General features: G+C 36.8%; 2 protein-coding genes across 4 annotated transcripts in view; both read right to left on the bottom strand.

Annotated features, from left to right (window-relative positions):
- LOC311097516 (uncharacterized protein) overlaps positions 1 to 13762 on the bottom strand; it is a 202312-nt gene that overhangs the window by 61400 nt on the left and 127150 nt on the right. The window lies entirely within an intron of this gene.
- Positions 1 to 13762, bottom strand: part of LOC311097510 (uncharacterized protein) — a 53276-nt gene that overhangs the window by 38522 nt on the left and 992 nt on the right. The window contains exons 2-3 of one of the 2 annotated variants that reach the window (XM_084137241.1): positions 7148 to 7267; positions 4541 to 6952 (exon numbers count right to left, since the gene is read on the bottom strand). The exons of the other annotated variant lie outside the window; for it this stretch is intronic. Coding sequence (XP_083993367.1) covers positions 5589 to 6952; positions 7148 to 7205 — 1422 coding nt within the window. The 5' untranslated portion in view covers positions 7206 to 7267 and the 3' untranslated portion in view covers positions 4541 to 5588. Of the gene's footprint in view, positions 1 to 4540; positions 6953 to 7147; positions 7268 to 13762 lie in introns of those variants that run through there. 2 annotated transcript variants of the gene reach the window in all.

The following is a 13762-nucleotide window of genomic DNA, read 5'->3' as shown; positions in this document are numbered from 1 at the left end:
GGGCCAGAGCCCTCGGCTTTCTCTGGCAGGCCCACTATTTTCAGATTCTTGCGGCGGCCTCTGTTTTCAAGATCGTCTATCTTTGTCTGCAACTGATCCACCATCACCTTCGAACTGGCCAGTTGCCCTTCAGTAGATGCCGCCGAATCTTCGACAGACGAAATCCTTCGTTCGGCTTCATCCAAGCGAGTTTCAGCGCCCGTAACTCTCTCGGTGAGGGCAGCGAATGAATTCTGAAGGCAAGACACAGAATTGGCTATCCCTTCCAGACGGCTAGTAATTCCATCGAGGCGTGAACCGTTAGCCTTTATTTCTGCTAAAATCAGCGACATATCCAGGGGAGATTCGGCTGCGTTAACGTTAGCATCAGCCGAAGGCGTGTGGTGAGTAGGCTTCTTCTTATCTTTTTCTTTAGCCTTCTGTGAGCGCGTCGAGCCAAAGATAGGAAATTCTTTATCAGAAGGTGTGTCTGACATAATTAAAGTCCGTTCGTCGAAATAAAATGAGAAATCGGAGGAGAGAAATGTAAAATTTTTGAAAATTTGAGCGGAGCAAAGAACTCAGGCAGCCATCTCACTCTGGGTCACGTGACGCCCCCCCAAGAGCCTTAATTTTAATGTTAAAAACGAGACGCCAATATATTGCCAAAATATAGTTTTTTTTTGTGGAAAGTTCAGTTGTTTATCAACAACCCAATGTGTATATCAAAACCATGGTTACAAGTTGAACGTGTATTAAATTTGGCGGCGTAAAACATTTTAACGCGGCAAATTTTTACGTGTTTCTTTTGTTTGTGTAGACACACCCATTCTGGTCATGTTAAGGCGTCAGTTATGGTCGTGTTACTTTAGTACGTGTAAAGACGCACAGTTTTACCATGTTAAGATGACCAATTTGAACGTGTTTCTTAATGCGCACATTATAGCCATGTTCGAATTTGTAATATTTTTTTTAAGCAGACTTACTTTTAGATTTACTTTCAGATTTTTTAATCCTTTAGTTTATTGTGGCCTTTTTTTACTGATATCTTAACTGCTAGAGTAAATTAATAAATGTTACATTGTAAATTAAGTAAATGCTATATATTCCATATTCCATATTATACATTATAATTTATTTATATGGGTTATTAAATGTTTAAGTTATTGGCCTATCATTTTCAAAAGTATATAACTTACACAGCATAGGCTATATTTATAACTGAACACACACACACACACACAGTCACGGAATGGATAATTGGAGCGAGGACTCAAGTGCAGGAAAAAGATGTTTATTAAATAAATATAACAAAAAACAAAATTACAAACAAAACTCCCCGTGGGGGAAAACGAGACAGGTATCCAGTGGGAACAGGAACACAAGGGAACATGGATAACGAACCAGCACAGGATTGCAAACACAGGGAGACTAAATAGGGAAGCAAACAAAAGAGGGTAATGAGGAAAGCAGGTGGGGCAAATAAATCAATAATCAGGTAACAAGATGGGAGGGGCTAGACAATTGACAGTAGAGCACATGGCACAAGGAAATACATGACAAGCCATGTGCTTACAACAAACCAGACTATACACAAACACATGACAAACCGGGAATGCCAGAGCTCTGTCATCAACCCAAGATGGAACCCAAACAGAAGTGACAGAACTCTGACACACACACACACACACACACAGAACAAACTTTATTCACTTTAACATAATGTTTTTGTAATTTGGTGTTCAACCCAAAACCTTTTATTATTATATTTTTTCAGAGCTGTTGTGTAAACAAATTAAAATAAAAATCAAATAAGACAGCAGGTTAAACTATGTCCTCAGAACAAGAGTAAAGTGTCTGTTTTATCGGTAAAAGCCAATAACCAACTGGATAGAAACAAACTTCTTAAAATTAATTTTCAATTTGTGAATCACAAGTGGTGATAAATGTTTTTAAAGTCTATAAACTGTAACTATTGTAACTATCTAACACAAATGGAGACAGGGGCAGCGCCAGAGAATTTTTAACGCATGTGCCCAGGGGGTGCTAGATGACAGGGGGAGCTGCGCAATTATAGGCTATATATATATATACATATATACACACACACACACACACTGAACGGAGAGCGCGCCGCTGGGCCGTTAACGACAGAGCGCGCCAACACACACACAAATACACACACACACACGGAATGGAGAGCGCGCCGCACACACGGAGCGGAAAAGACCCGCTCATGAAAGCTGCGCGAGAATGAAACCTGATCGCCGAAAACGGAGAGGCGGGACGGCATATTTTCAGCCTTCTCAATATAGCAGCCGCAACAGGAAATCATTAAAACGAGGCAAAAAAAAGTGCTGCGTTAATTGCGTTATTTTTTTTAACGCGTTAAACATTTCAAATAAATCGCAAAGTTTAACGCGTTAATTCCCCCAGCCCTAATATAATAATAATAATATATATACTATTAATAAATGAGCAAAACTTGGCCACTAAATATTTAATATTCAATTATTTTAATGATCACAATTAAAGTTTTAATTTTTTTTAATTGAACAAGCGCAACATTCAGCATTCAATCAAATATTCTAAAACATGTATTATTAATAATAATGTTATTTCAACATAATATCTCATTATTTTGACATAATATGTGTGCGTGCAACAAGCAAGATGTGCATTTGAAAATCCGGTGACGTGTGTATTCATTTTTATTAATAAACTAGTGTTTTCTGACAGTGTCGACTGCAAAGATGAAGTTGACGATCGCCATATTCGTAGTGAACGCGTCTATAGAGAGAAATGCACATAGGCCTAATGGATTACATAATCAGAGAGTAGCCTTTTTCTTTTCGTTTTGAATTAATTTGTTTAAAGACATTTCAAGCTTTGTGTATTTGATGTATTTTTCATGTCTGTGTGAGGCATAGACTGAGTTTCGTTAAGTTAGGATGTGATGCGATCCAGTTAACGTGCAGTGCAAGTGACCGCGGCGCCGGCGCCTCCATGATTATATTGTCTGCTATATATATACTTCTTATTTATTAAATCCAGGCAATTTGTTGATGAAAAATTAATAAAAATTAGGATACAATTTGTACAAAACAAAATTCACTTTAAAGAAAGGCTTTCTACAAAACAAAACTTAATGAAGTGGTCAAAATCATGTCTGACCCACTCCATGTCTCTCGATATATTGCGCATCATATCTTACTCGTGCTGTTCACTTTTCATAAATCAACATAAATGGAAACAAAATATGAATGAAGACATGAGTTCTGCTATGACTATGAGTTTGTTTGTGCTGTTCTGTCTCTGTGTGTTTTACAGTAAACATTGTCTTGGATGCTGCAGGCTGATGAGTGCTATAATGAAATTAGTACATTATATTTAAAATACGTAATATGTAATATTACAGGCTCAACATTTACGCTTGTCCGGGCCAAGTGGATTTTTTGAAGGGGCAAGTGAAAGATAATTTTACTCACGAGCTTTCGCTCAGTGTCAGAACAATCTCATCTCACAGAAAGATGACAATATCAAAACAGAAACTCTCAGTAACGGTGTTCATTTCGACCCGAGTCGGACAATAATGCCTACAGAGTCAGAGAATATATGCTGTAAGGAGATGGAACAGTCAGGTATAGTTTAGTTTAATTATGTTATAATATATTTGTCATTGCTTGTATCCACTATAAATACAAACCTGCTGTAGCGGACCCCGCCCGAATGATGGCCAAAAATATACTGATGAGTTTAATAAAGTTTATTGTACATCACACAAAAGACGAAGTGACAGTTTTACTCCAGAAAATCACCGCAAGAGCTGAGTAAACACAGTATAAGAAGTGCGTAAGTACATAAATGAATTTCGGTAGAGTTGAGGGAGCATTTTCTTTGGAAACAAAATTAATCCAGCTTGTCTTCAGCGGCCGACTCAGATTTCAAGAGTAAATAGAGATAACTATGTGGATTAATACATCCAGCCACGCAACACCTACAACGCTTGGGAGACATTCTCGTCAGTGCAGCAATGGCGGATGTGTACAACTCGCTGTGAACTCGATCAGGGCGGGTCTATGTTAAAACGGCAGTGGCTGTCAACACTTGTGGGCGGGGCCTGTGGCTGTTGTTACGTCACACCAGCCCCATGGCTGAAACAGGTCGTTGGGAGACACTGCTTATGATTTATGGGGATTAAAAAAGTGAGTGAGTGAATTTTTATCACTATAGGGTGGTTGTGTACACACATTGCCAACACACATTTGTGTCCAAACACCATGCAAAAGTGAATTTTGCATAATAGGTCCCCTTTAAAATTTACATAGAAGATATATCTGGAGCCATTTTTGTCAAAAAAGTTGTTACTAGGCTTAGGCGACCAAAAATTGTATTATTCAGTTAGTCAAAGAAAAAAAACACTTTCATTTAACTTAAAATACTCAGTCATTTTTGGTCTTACATCACAAGTAGCCCAATACATCATTTGAAACTGACAAGTTTTATTTGTGTACACTCACAATTGTCACACACAGTCGAAGGAAGAACAAGAAGATGATGATCAAGTGTCAAAGGTTTTTAATAATCCACTTCGAAGGCAGTCCAAAAAGGCAAGCAAACAAAACACAACCTCTAACATAAAAGGGGACCAGACAAAGAGTGACTGTGAGGGTAAAACTTATAAAACACACACACAAACGAGATGATAATAAAACACAGCTGAAACACAGAACTCATAATGGTAACCAAGGAGACAAACAAGACTTCATGATTTGTTTCAGAAAAATTTATGACAAATATGAACAATTGCTAACAGTCAGTCAATCAATACTGTGTCTGTTTCTTTCACCTTGACCCAAGTAACCTACAATAATAAAACAAAATAATACATTCAATAGCCAAAATGTACAAAAAGAAATGTAATCAGATATTGGATTTGACTCAAAACACAATGCAATTCAGAATTCCTTCCAATAAACCACCCTTTCGTTCAATAGTAAAAGCAGTATGTTCAACAATATGATTTGGAAATGCTGGAAAGATGAATTGATTCAGTTGAACAAAGTTTGTGAATAAAACGACTCAGTTGATCAAGAGTTTGTGAATCAAGCGATTCAGTTTAAAGAGTTGTTCTAACTTCTCTCGATCAGTTCAAGTACAAAAAATAAAGTCTCTCCATTTCAGAAGCAAAAATCAATAAAACCCATGAATCAAAGTCCTTTGAGTCCGAAAAACAAAAGAAAATTGGATATATCCTACCAGTTGATGGTTTCAAATTATGGTTCAAAGGGGAAACAGGTCCATGGGCAAATATTCTAAGATTATGTAATGAAACACACATATAGGTATATGCACTATTCTGCTGAGATACGAATAAGCATTGTCAATAATCAATTATCAATCATTAAAATGCTCAGACAGTCTCCTTGCTGTTTTTCACAACATTCATAATCATTCATTTTGATTAGGCTATGTATCATTATTATGATATGGCTTATTAATATACCTATGCGATTAGTCTAATAATAAACGCCAAAACGAACAACGAATAGTCTTGTTATGAATAGTCAAATTATGGATGTGAAAGTGAATTTTGCTCACTTAGAAAACTACTGGCAATGCTTTTTTTCATGATTTCGCAGTTTAGATGACTGAGTGTAACTCTTTCCACATGAAGAGCACTTGTAAGGTTTCTCTCCAGAATGAACTACCTTATGCTCTTTCAGGTTTGCTAAATGAGTGAATCTCTTTCCACAGTGTAAGCACTTGTGCGGTTTCTCTCCAGTATGAATTTTCTCATGCCTTCTCAGGACTCCTAATTGAGAGAAACTCTTTCCACAGTTTGAGCACTTGTACGGTTTTTCTCTAGTATGAACTCTCTGGTGTGTTTTTAAGCGGCAGGATGTAATGAAGGTCTTGCCACAGTCAGAGCACACATGAGGCTTCACACCAGTATGAATACTCTCATGCCTATTTAAATGTTGCTGTCGTGAAAAACTCTTTCCACAAAAAGAACAAACATGAGGCTTCACACCAGTATGAATACTCTCATGCCTATTTAAATGTTGCTGTCGTGAAAAACTCTTTCCACAAAAAGAGCAAACATGAAGCTTCACACCAGTATGAGTTGTAATGTGTCTTCTAAAGTCTGATTCAAAAACAAATGTTTTATCACACTGATCACAGCTGAATGATCTCACTACAGAGTGACGGCGCAGATGATCATCGAGAGAATGTTTGTAACCAAAACTCATTCCACACTGAGAGCATGTGAACCGTTTTTCTCCAGTGTGAACTCTCATGTGCACATTAAGGCCTCCTTTATGACTGAAACTCTTTCCACACTGAGTGCATGTATAAGGCTTTTCTCCAGTGTGAATAAGCATGTGTTTGTTGAGAGTGCTTTTCTGAGTGAAACTCTTTCTACACTGAGAGCATGTGAACGGTTTTTCTCCAATGTGAATTCTGATGTGTCTCTTAAGACTTCCTTTCTCAATGAAACTTTTTCCACACTGAGAACATGTGAACGGTTTTTCTCCAGTGTGAATTCTCATGTGCACATTAAGTTTTCCTTTCTCAGTGAAACTCTTTCCACATTCAGAGCAGCTGAACGTTTTTTCTCCAGTGTGACTAATCATGTGTCTGTTAAGAGTTCCTTTCTGATTGAAACTCTTTCCACACTGAGAGCATGTGAATGGTTTTTCTCCAATGTGAATACTCATGTGTCTGTTAAGACTTCCTTTCTGAATGAAACTCTTTCCACACTCAAAGCAGGTGAAAGATCCTTTGACTCCAGATTTTCCAGCTTGTTTTTGTGTGAAATTCTCTTCAGTCTTTGAAACAACTGCATCTCCATCTTCAGTTTTGAAATGATGAGATTTTGGAAACAGATGTTTGTCTTCATTTTTATATGTCAGTTTTTCATCTTCATTTGTGAAATAATGGTGTTTGCCTTCATTCACTTCCATCAGGTCTGAAATCAACATAATAAATTCAATTTAAAAAAGGACAAATGCGAAACAAAGAAAAAAAGTTCATTCTTAATTTAGAAAAATATCTAGTTTACTTCTGAGTCTACTAGTATCTAGTTTTGGATGTAAAGTTATATGTCAGTTTTCATCTAAATGTTCCTCATCAGTCATTAAAGAGAATGAAGGAAAACACCAACCTATTTGTTCCTCTGTATCTTCATCTTTTATTCTGCAGGGTTCTTCCTTAATCTCCATCTTTACAATAGTATGTCAGTAGTTTCTCCTGGAGTAATTCCTCCTGCTTGCTTCTTCTTCTCCTGTGGGAAGATGGGAATATTCCCCAGCATTTAAACTCTCATGAACGGCTGTGGGAGCTTCACTGACTGAAGGAGTGAATTGTGGTCATTGTTGCTCATTTAGCAGATGATCATCACACTTACAATCTCTCTCAATTATTCAGGTGCAAATGTTCGCTCAAGTAATCATTTAAAACTATTCATGATTGAAGTTTTAACTTCAAATTCCAACTCACCTGGCTGATTTTTGAGATACTACTGTATATTGAGTTATAGTTTGTCAGAATAAAAACCATCGTAAGCTTAGCTGATCTTAAAGTCCATAGATGGCCATGTTCTCTAAAATCAACTAAGGTTCATGAAGGTTTTGGGAAACTCAGCACTGGTCAGTGTAGATCCATTCCATCCCACATTAAATACACCTGAACCAGTTAATCAAAGTCATCAGGATTACTAGAAATGACTAGAAACACAACTCATAATCTTTAAACATGGTTCTGTGCACAAACAACCAGTCAATATAAGATTCAGTAGTGATAGATTAGGATTCAATATCACAGTGAGATTATTTCAATAACTGCTATGACTGATTGTTTTTGATTCAATAAAATGAACCGAACAAACAACATTTGTTCATTTCAAGTCACACATGAGATTCAGGATCCAATCTGAGTTGAGTTGATTCTATAACTGCCCTGGTCGGTTTATAAGTGTTTTGATTCAGTATATGATTCAGTAAATGAACGGACTCTTAATAATCACTCATTCAGGAATCGTGGCTACACAAAATCTGTTTAATTTTAATTTTATATTTTTTACCAAAGGTATAAGATATAAACATTAAGATCTTAAATGTTATTTAAAATTTGATTCAGGTATCATTACATCGGTTTTTCTGATAAAACTTCCTTTTTTTATAAAACTTCCATTTGTTGGTGAAATGATGGGTTTGTTTGACCTTGTTCCAGAGAGGTGTGTTTTAGTGAAGCGCTGCAGAGCTTCTGGCCCGACAGTGGAAACGCAGTGTGTTTTGGGCTCAATGCTACATGCCCGGGGCGATTAGCCCAGCACGGCCCGTTTAAAGCCCTGGCTAGCACTGACCCGACAGTGGAAACATGGCTTTTAATATCATAATAAATACTTTGCTTGTTAATGGATGAATCAGCATTTTTTTAATCTATCTGTTGAATGAATAATTCAATAATAAATTCGTTTAACTCACTTGTCGCCACCTAGTAGTGTAACAATGTAATCAATACAATTGTTATTTGAAGCTACATGTTACTTTCAAAAGGTGCTTTTCTCTATTTTGATTGCTTCTGTAGACACCAGGGTTTATATCCAAACTATAATCTTTAATTCTACTTCTAGTTCCAATTCAAGTTCTTCTGTGATCATAAGAATATTTGTAACACAAAAATAACAATACTGTGTAGTTGAATATACTCTCTGGGTCCTTCATTTTTGGTGGGTGCTCCTAACTTTTTGTTACCAGTGCTACCAAGTAAAAAGCAATTTCGAGCCCTGAGCTGATTTTTGTGTTGCTCTTAAATTAAATGATTAACATGCACTAAAAACTCATTTTACCAGGTTTTAACTGACATCAGTCAGTTAAATTTGAGTGATTCACTAAGTTAACTGACTCGTTTCCTACCCAACCGGCACATGACCGACCTTCAACCGTTGAAATATGGTTGAAATAATGTCAGTTGTTGTAATAACGTTTAATGCTAAATGGTTGAAAAAGGTTAAAGAGGCTACATGCGATTTTCTGAAATTTAAACTCGCGACTGACACCTGTGGCCAAAAAACGGAACTGCTCTTCCTTTCTGCTCGCTCTCGTACGTGCACACTTCACAAGTCATCCGCTGCAAAGAAGTCAACATTATGTTTACAGAGGTAAGAACAGTCAAATACATATATTGTTTGAGAAACTAAGTTTGTTTGCTGACTAGCGGTGGTGGCAGAGTGATGTGAAACGTTTAACATGAACGCGCTTGACGTCACATCCGCAGACAGCGCGCGAAAAATCCGACCCGACAGAAAATAGGAAAAATAGGATACAGGCTTATAGGTGCACCCGCTGTGAGCTGACAAGGTGTCAGTATGCTCATCAGGAGATGTTTGAGTCATAAATGGTCAAATAAAAAGGCTATTGTTACGTTTATTTTGGGGAAAAAGTTGCATATAGCCTCTTTAACAAAAACACTTCTAAATCAACGATGAAATTTTTACAAGATCTGTACGTTGAAACAACGTAATGTTTTCGACAACATACTACAAAAATATCTGCCTTTTACGTATTATTATAATTAATTAGCATTTAATGATTTTTTATCATAACAGCTCTTCAATGTATATGTGAAAATACAATTATTATCATTATTAACAATAATATTTTCACCCTCAAGAGAGCAGTGCAGCAGAAACCTTTTGCCTTATGTGATTTTGTGTGAATTTACAATTTTGTCTGCTTGCCTAACACATTGCATTATTACATTAATATTCACACTGTCATGTAATTGACCAATTAATTAAATATTAATACAGACTGCAAATAAACTCAATAGCCTACACCACTATGTTAACTCGCGCAAACTATTGTTATAGGCCTATGTCACACTTCCTGCTTCCAGAACGCGGAGTAGGTATTCAGAACTTCCGGTCAACAGTATTTCTCGATAAGGATTTAGATTATCAGCCATAATGTCTAAACTATCCGAGGTAGACTGACCACGAGCTATGAGGTTGTGAAACAAAGGTTTTTGCTCCTGTATAAGCTATAAGTTCGTATGAAATCACCCTTGTTTTAAGAAAAACATGTTTTATCCGCGATCTTATGAAAAAAACTACACTACCCACAATCCTAAGCGTAGCAGCAGCGTCTGCTGAATGGTCCAACTCGCTGTTACCATAGAAACGTTTACCTTACTGGCGAACGGCCCGCCGCCGTTGTTGTAGTGTACCGGGTTGCTCTGCGTCAGGACGTAGACAGCCATACCTCAGCTTTCACGCTTTTCCACTTGAGAGTTTTCATTGACCATCCGAACCACATCGTCATATGTGAATTCAGGCAGGTTGCGGAGAGATTTGGTCCAGCGGTATCTATCGGACTCCGCCATTGTAAAAAGCTAACCGGAAGAGCCGTATCCCTACTAAAAGACGTACTTCCGGTCTTCAATTTTTTCGTGACATAGGCCTATTGGTTGTTTCGCCATTTTACTTTGAGCATGATTGGTTAATCTGTCTGTCTTCCAGGAAACTGTCCAATGAGAGTGTGCGCGGCTCTGCGCGCCTATTTTAAGTTTGAAAATACGTCCGTTACTCTTGGTCGGTGAGCAGCTGCTGCTAGCATTGATTACTCGGTCAGACCTGGATTATTTTATATCTGCCTGTTGAATTCTTAAATTTTGAGCGAATTTGAGTTGATATGTCAATGAAGAACAAAAGCTGGAATGTGAACAGAGGAAGGGGTCGTACGTGGTCTGTAAAAATACTGGCGATATCAGGTAAGAAGACATTTTTCAGTCCTTAACAGTCTAACGTTTTGGGACACGGTAATGGTCATAGGCTTACTGCAACCTCATAAGATAAATAAGTTATCTCTGTGTGTGTTTTTGTACTGCTTCACCATTAGCGTAGCGATATTAGCATGTATTTCAATGTAAGTTAGTACCATCTGACATTGCTGTGTTTTGTTGTAACGTTATGTGTTTAATGTTGTCAGCTAATGTTAGTTTAAAAACGCATGAGAGGTAAAAAAGCGTGGGAATGAGTAAAGTGATAAAACCGTCATTTATTCGTTAGAAGTTTACATAACCTCTTCAAACACTGATAACGATATTGAAAAGATATTTGTTTACATTTTTTTTAGATCAAGCATTGGAATAAGATTTTTATCGGGGGAGAACCTATTTTTTACAGTCTATGGGAAGAACACCCAACAGAAAGACCCAATTTTACCCACTGTTCGAAAACCTACACAGGAATTAATATTAGTATTAAAGGACAAATCCAGTGAAAAATGAACCTGGGGTTAATTAACACATGGTTACCGAGTCGATCGTTCCCTGCGATGCGTTTTCATGAAAATCGAATGTAAAGAGTTTTATCTTTAAAAACAGATTAGCTCATAACACTAGTATATGGGGCATACATAATGTATGGGGGTACATTACGAGTTTACATGCAGGAGCCATCTTGGAAAACAGTCTCGACTAATCGAGCCACGAACGCCGCGCTACGTTAGATTTCACAAACGTAATTCCTATCAACCAGCTCACTTAGCACGCCGTTCGTGGCTCGATTAGTCGAGACTGTTTTCCAAGATGGCTCCTGCATGTAAACGCGTAATGTACTGTCTTTATAAAGTATCTTCTTATTAAACTGTCTGTACACTTACAAAGTTCTCAGTGCTTCGGTTTGCATGTAGGGACCCTCATTATGTTACCGTGTTAGTGTGAGGCTATTTTGAGCATTGTTAGTGGTATTAACTAGCGATTTACTTTTACTTACTCTGTGCCCCATATACTAGTGTTATGAGCTAATCTGTTTTTAAAGATAAAACTCTATACATTCGATTTTCATGAAAACGCATCGCAGGGAACGATCGACTCGGTAACCATGTGTTAATTAACCCCAGGTTCATTTTTCACTGGATTTGTCCTTTAAGTATGATTTTCATCTTTAAAGTAAGACATTTAACGTTACTGATAGAAAGTCTGAGTAACTTTTTGTCCTTTTGCTGCTGAAGTGGCGCACTGAAAGTGGATTCATGTCACCTTCATCAGTCCTTTCTTTAATCACTGGAAACCATTAAGAGAAAGACCCTCAGACGTGTCATAATAGGATAAATGCGGCTGCAGGTAAAATTATTTGATGGTTTGATTTTGGTGTACCATTTGGCTTTTTTGTGTGTGCTTCCCTTGCTATGATACACATTTCTGATGGGATTGCCACGGCTTTAAGTTTATGTTTACATTTTTAATCATGTAATACTAACAGTCTCAAAGATGACATTACTCAGTTCATGTTGTGTGAATGTTATAATGGCAAACGTTTTACAATTTAAATCAATTTTAAGATTGTTTAAAGGAATGGTAAAAAAAAAACAACTGCTTTTTAAGGACTTTTCATTGAATAATTTCTTCATTCCCCCTTCAGATTCGCCAAGTATCCAGCTGATTACTGGCAATTTGGTGGAGGATTATTCTTTAGCTGCTACATTGCACTATCACTTCTGGTACGGATTCATTGGCCTTTTGTGTTATTTTTATATTTTACTTGATTTAATAAATTACTTTTAATTAGTACAATGTATGGTTAGGATTCTGAATTAAAACAGTGTAATGTTTCTCCACAAATATTATCAGAAATATACAGAATATAATTGTTGAAACAATATAAACCTGTATTGAAAGATATAAAGAACAACAGACCTCAACCCTCTCAGCTCAACACCACAATTTGTTGATTTCTTCATCTGTTTTAAGGATGAAATCATGACCTTATGATTATAGTAACCGTAACTGACACATGGAAGTAATATTACATTTTTTACAATTCCACCTTGGGGCTCTGAAGAATTTCTTGTGTAAATGTACATCTGAATACATAAAATATGTGTTTTAGAATGGATAGTGTTGTATACTTTGCTTTCTACCCGACAAATTGAACTGTAAAGTGAAAATCTTGTACATGATTTATTTTGTATCAGTGTTTTCAGTTTTCAGTGTTTTTACTTTTATTTATAGGATAGAAGCAGACAGCGGGCAAGAAGTGAAGAGGAAGTGATGGCATCGGAATCGACCTCGAGCTGGGACCCTGTCGGAGCACTGCACAAGGCTGTCACATTTATTTGAGAATTTAAAAACTTTTTTCTTTTTTTTTACTGTACATTTTAAATATTAAATGTTTAATTTAAGGGTTACTGTAATTGAACAAAAACTGTCTTTAAATATTCCATTTAGATGTTTACTTCTACAGGTTTTTAACATTACTTCGAAAACGCTGCAATTTAAAGTTTGAGATGTTTTTCATCTGTTTTAGAAAGTATTTTTAGACTTGTTTTTTCAGAATAAAACTTGTTTTACAATCTTGAGCATGTGTTAACTCATTATTTAATGTGTTTAATTAAGCCATTGCTGCCAGTCATTTGACAGTTAACAATTTTTAGTGTACAGTATGGACAGTTAAAGGCAGGGTAGGTAGGATTTATTAAAAATTAAAGATCCAAATTTGTTAAAACTTTCTATATATATCAATACATAATTAAAATGTAAGAACTCTGAAAAAAAGAGTATAAAAATCAAGTGACTCTAGACCGTATAATCTGTATTAAACACAGCTCATTATTTCGATTCGGGACGAATCAAAGGATTGGCTTAGGCGACTGTCACTCTCTCGCAACCATGGCAACCACCCTTTTGCCACACAGCACCTACCCACTTGCGCGCGACCGTTTGATTTGAGGAGTGCGAGAGGCACGGAACCTGATCACACCTCCGTCCAGTAGAT

Source organism: Abramis brama, assembly GCF_963993115.1.
Source record: "Abramis brama genome assembly, chromosome: 15".
NCBI classification, from domain to species: domain Eukaryota; kingdom Metazoa; phylum Chordata; class Actinopteri; order Cypriniformes; family Leuciscidae; genus Abramis; species Abramis brama.
This window is presented reverse-complemented; position numbering and strand designations above follow the sequence as displayed.